At 35.9% G+C, this 5,428-nt stretch overlaps 1 protein-coding gene across 1 annotated transcript; it reads left to right on the top strand.

Annotated features, from left to right (window-relative positions):
- The first annotated feature begins 3,899 nt into the window (after nt 1-3,899).
- LOC131076652 (uncharacterized) lies at nt 3,900-5,204 on the top strand. Its single transcript, XM_058013952.2, has 2 exons — nt 3,900-4,530; nt 4,630-5,204. Exons 1-2 carry the CDS (start codon nt 3,900-3,902, stop codon nt 5,202-5,204), a joined length of 1,206 nt encoding a protein of 401 aa, XP_057869935.2.
- Nucleotides 5,205-5,428: the final 224 nt, after the last annotated feature.

Genomic DNA, 5,428 nt, shown 5'->3' with positions numbered 1-5,428 from the left:
ATAAAAACAACATCAGGAGACTCAGAGTCAATTAATCTGCAAACAACCTTTTTGTCTAGGGATGTTGTTCAACCCCCTTACATTCCATGAGAGCACAATCATTTATGTGGTTGAGAGAAGTGGGAATCAATGGGCTTCACCAACCCCGACTCAACCAAAGTATCACCAATAAGATTAACCTTTTCCTGATCCGTTTTTCATCCACTCCTTAAAGGTTTATCTAAAGAACCCTTTTTGAGGGTCTTCTGCTACAAGCCTGAAACATGTGGGGCTTTGTTACTCTTCATTGAACCTAAGGCCACTATAGTGGAAGGAGGAGTAGATGCCATGACCAATGCACCTTCAAGAACCTGTGACTTACTAAGATCTCTTTGTCCTGAACATGGGAAGGCAAATCCGTAACCATTTGAACATCCTGTTGATTTTCCAAAGATAGGGCTCAACCCTCTTTCTTGGAATCCCCATCCAACACCTCATGCTGAAATTGGGCACCCAAGGACATTTCAACTAGAACTCCTTCCTCTTGGACCAAATCCTCTAGAACCTCAAACCTATTTAGGGTGACATCATTTTGCCTATCTAACCAGGTTCTCTTCTTTCCCTTGTCTTTATTCTCAGGTGTGATAGGAATGAAGCCATCTTTATCAGCATGACCATTAGGCATAGGGGCTTTCCTTATCTTTCCCCAGAACAGAACGAGGAGGATCGAAAACAACTAGTTTAGAAGATTTATTTCTGGGACATCTCCACTGTAAATGACCATATTCATGACAAATTCTACATCTAAATGACAGGGTCTCATAGTCCAACTATTGGATCCAAGAAGATGTCCCCAAATAGATTTGCATAGAGTTTGGCAAAGGATTATTTAAATCAATCTCTACACATATACGAGCATAGGAAATTACCTTTCGATCTTGAGTTTGTGAATCTGAACCCACAAGTTTACCAAGAAGCAATGCGATTGAGTGAAGAATATCTTCTCTCTAGAATTCCAATGGAATCCTTGGCAATCAGATCCACATGGGCACACGAGAGAGAAACTCCTCAGCAGAACTAAAGCCAATATGCCAAGGTTTGATAAAGAGTCCCACCTAGTTGAAAAAATAAGGGCCACCCTCAAAAGCCTTGTTCCTGTCTGCCACGTTGGAAAAAATAACCAGAAAATAGTGATTGGCTGCCATAAGTAGCTCCATGTCTCCTTCAGGATTCTAGACACGGCGTGCCCAAGACTCTAAAGTAGGTATAGAGAGGCGGAGATCGATGAATTTGCATATGAGAGCATGATTGCACCAATATTCAACATCCTCTGAAATTTGCTCGGGTTGAATAACCAGAACTGGACGATCTTGGGATCTCTCCGAACAACCATTCAAATTTTTTTAGCAAAAAGACTCTTTCAAAGAAGAGATGCCTACTCCTGATTGGGAATGACCAATGTGTCCCTTTCCATATGCATGCATCAAATGATACAGATCCGCCATATCCATATCTCCAGAGACCATTTGAGAAGAGGATAATCCTCTATTCTCCATGGATCCAGAGAAAATACCAAAAGAAGAAAAAGAAGAGGGACGGAAAACCCAACCCCAAAACCCCACACACCCCAATGACAACCCAAAGCAGAAGAAAAAGAAAAGGGTTGCAAGAAAACCCTGTGGCAGCCCAGAAAATCTGACCACGGGTAAGAAAAAATTGACCCCTAGCAAGCAAGAACCCCCCTGGAACGAAGCAAGCAGAGCGCAAGACACAGGCTAGGGCACGTCAGCCCTAGAACCACACCCACCCACACACAAAGCCATCCGAATAGCCATCTAATTGACAAGAAAAAAGAATCATTACAATCTAGGAACTCAATTTACTCCCTTGATTTCAATTAATTTTTTCTAGTTTGTTGTAATAGGTTTGTAGGATGAATTTAAGCATTCTTCAAATTTAAATCTTCTCATTTGGATGATTGTATGATTGGAAAAATTAGAAACATGATTTTTATGAAATCAAATGCTGCCCAAGTTTGTTTGGATGCATGAAATTGGGATTTTATTTCGAATCATGGTGTTGTGCATATTCCCTCAAATGGGTCTCTTTCCTTTTTTATTTCGGGCACTTTTAATTTTATGTGTTTTTAGAGGTCCATCAATGATCGATGACCTCTTGGATTGCTTTTTGGTCCAATTTGATAATTGATAAAAATTAGATTGAAATTTGTTCCATGATGAATATTAGAAATTTTCCATTGTTACAAGTGGAGAAGAATATTTGACAACTCAATGATGAATTTTGGCAACTGTCATAACACGTGGTAACTAGCAAGAATTCTCAAGAGGAAGTTTGAATTTGGGCATCCAAATTGTTAATTTTTTGGATCAGAATTGAAATTGAAGAGATACAGAGCAATATTTGTGATATTACTATTCTAAGTTAAAAATTATATCAGAGTATATCTCTTGTTGCTGAAGATATCGATTATGATTATTGATATATTTTTTCACAATGTTTGAACCGATTGATAAGTTTTCAAATTGAATATATGCACAGTATGAATATCACATAGATAATATATGGGTGCACAACATGTATTGCACGAACCACACAACAAATGTATAAATCACATCATATCATTCTTTGACCATCGTATGGATATGAACATAATGTATATCCTCACGTGTTATGTGAATGTTTAGAATGGATGGGAAGGACTATGCCTCAAGATGAAAAGATTATCAAAATCTTTGAAAAATACTAAAGTAAGCCTGAAGCTTTCAAAAGGGTAATATCTTTTAACATGTACTTTATGAAGGTTAGAGAGGAAGAAGAGTAGTTGAGAAAGGATAAATAAATAATTGAAAAGAATCAAAAGGAGGACATTCAAGATCATCAAGTAAAGGAAACGTTTCTATAGAAATATGAAAAATTAGAGCCAGAGGTTGAAGGTAATACATTTTTTCTCATCCACAAGGGGCATTAGGTAGGGTGGCCTGCTGTCACCTTTTTTTTTTCATCATTATGGCAAAGGCTCTAGGGCACATGATTAACACGAGCATATTGACAAGTAGATGGAAAGATAATAGTAGTGCAAGAGGGTTTGAGGCTATCACGCATACACAGTTCACATATGACACCCTTCTTATGGGTGCGACATCAGTAGGAGAAGCCATAACCACTAGATTAGTGCTGGACAAATACTATCACATATCAAGACTAGTAGTGAATTGGCACAAATCAGATATGTATTGTTTCAATACATCAAAGGAAGTTCAAAGAGATCTCCAGAGAGATGGGTATTAAATTGGGGAGATTGCCAAGAACTTTTTTAGGTATCCCCCTATTCGAGGGAACTAATAAATCTACATTTTGGAACAAGTTGGTGGATAACTGCATGAGAAAGATGGAGAGTTGGAAACGGAAATGGTTGTCCTCGGTAGGTAGAATAATTATGCTAAAATCTATGTTAGGAATAATTAAGATTGTCTAGATTGTCTAGAAAATAATAGAATATTTCTAGAGTCTTCCAAGAGCTGTTTTTAAAAAAATAGAGCTGTTGTAAAAAGAAGTTTCTAGAGTTTAGAGTTTTCTAGAAAGCAAGAAGATTCTAGGCTTCAAAGATGTAATAGCTATATATATGTGTGATTGAGGACAACCACTGTACACAGTTTTTTGAATTGAATATATATATCTTTTCTAACCCTATTTTGCCCTATTTTTTATCTGTTTATGGTTGCTGTTATGTTTTTATTTTCTAGGACTGTTTTTACATGGTATCAGAGCTAGAAAAACATTGCTAGATATTGCTGGAAGTGGTTTGTTTGCAGAGCTGATATATTATTGGAGTGATATTTGGTTGCAAGGCTGTTATATTGCTGGAGTAATATCTGTTTGAAGGCTGATTATTTGCTAACATGGGCTCTTCAAATGAAGTTTTGCCTATTTTTGATGGAAGTGGTTTTGTAGATTGGAAGATTGCAGTCAAAAATGCTCTAAGAGAGAAGGCTTTATGGCAGATAGTGAATAAAGAAATTGGAGAACCTCAACAAAATGACAAAGAAAAGGAGTTGTGGAAATGCAAGTTGGAGCAAGCTAGAGGTATTATTGGTAAAGCTTTGAGCCCCAATCTGAATAGAAGATTTGTTGATGTCGATAATCTAATAGAGCTGTGGGAGAATTTAGAAAAGGATTATAAAGATGCAGACATTGCTAGCATGTTTAGTATAGAAGAAAAAATGATGAATTTAGATCCATCTGATTTTGGAAAAATGTCTGATTACTTCAATGAAATTACCTTTTTAAATGCTCAGCTAAAAAAAATAGGTGTTGAATATGCCAAAAAAGATTTTCAATTGATTGTAATGGTTGAAAGTAAGCTTCCCCAACCATATAAGGTATTTAAGGAATCAAGGAAAAGGGTTCTTCAACTAAATCCCAATACCCCCCAACAAACTTTTGATCAATTTTGCAAGTCTGTTTTAGATGAAGAAGTTCAACTTATTAAAGAAGGACATATTAAAAAGAATCATGCATATACAGCCAAAAGTAAATTTTTTAGAAATGATGGAAAAAAGAATTGGAAAGGAAATAATAAATTTTGAAATAATGAAGGTTCTAACCTTTTTTCTAGAAATGATGGTGCAGAAAAACAAGCTGGAAGAAAACCCATTATTTGTAGGTATTGTGGAGGTGAGAATCACATGGAGAAATTTTGTTTGAAGAAGAGGGACAATGAAAGACAACAATATAAGCCCAAGCAAGAAATTTTTAAGGATGGGAAGAAGGATAAACATAGCTTCGTAGCCATCTCTTTAAAAAGGCAAGAGAAATCAAATGAGGAGGTAATTGCTACACCCAAGAGTAAATCTAGTGTTAAGGGGGGATACTTTGCTTCAGATTCTAATAAAGAATGGATTTTAGATTCAGGGGCATCATCTCACATGACTGGGGATAGATCTTTGTTTATTGATTTTTATGAAGGGGAGAATTTAGATCAAGAGATTTCTATTGGCAATAAAATGAAACTTCCAATTTTAGGAACAGGGACTATTAATGTAACAAATGGATCTTTAAAGAATTTTTTACTAGTTGAAGGATTGGGGGTGAATCTTATTTTAGTATATAAAATAGTTCAAGCTGGATATGAGTTTGTTGTCACTGTTGATCAAGTTATTGTTAGAGATAGAAAAAAACCCAAGCAATATAATTGCTATTGGTAAAGTTGACATGAAGAGAATCTATTTAAATTTGTGGGGTTTGTTGATGATAAATTCACACTCTCTCATGCTTTTATTGCTCAAACTGATTATATGTCAAAACTTTGGCATGCTAGACTTGGACATATAAATTATAGAAAATTACATGATATGGTTAGAGGATTAACAAAAATGTTAGATTGTGAAGGTGTGTTTGAAGGTTGTGTGTTAGGTAAACATCATCAAGA

Source organism: Cryptomeria japonica, chromosome 5 (assembly GCF_030272615.1).
Source record: "Cryptomeria japonica chromosome 5, Sugi_1.0, whole genome shotgun sequence".
NCBI classification, from domain to species: domain Eukaryota; kingdom Viridiplantae; phylum Streptophyta; class Pinopsida; order Cupressales; family Cupressaceae; genus Cryptomeria; species Cryptomeria japonica.
The sequence above is the reverse complement of the archived record's forward strand: the minus strand, read 5'-3'. Positions and strand labels throughout refer to the sequence as shown.

Bases quoted from the DNA above. Each gene is read 5' to 3' on its own strand.
- LOC131076652 (XM_058013952.2), top strand. From the start codon at position 3,900: ATGGGCTCTTCAAATGAAGTTTTGCCTATTTTTGATGGAAGTGGTTTT. The intron at 4,531-4,629 runs GTAAATTTTTTA...ATGATGGTGCAG, and splicing joins TCATGCATATACAGCCAAAA to AAAAACAAGCTGGAAGAAAA.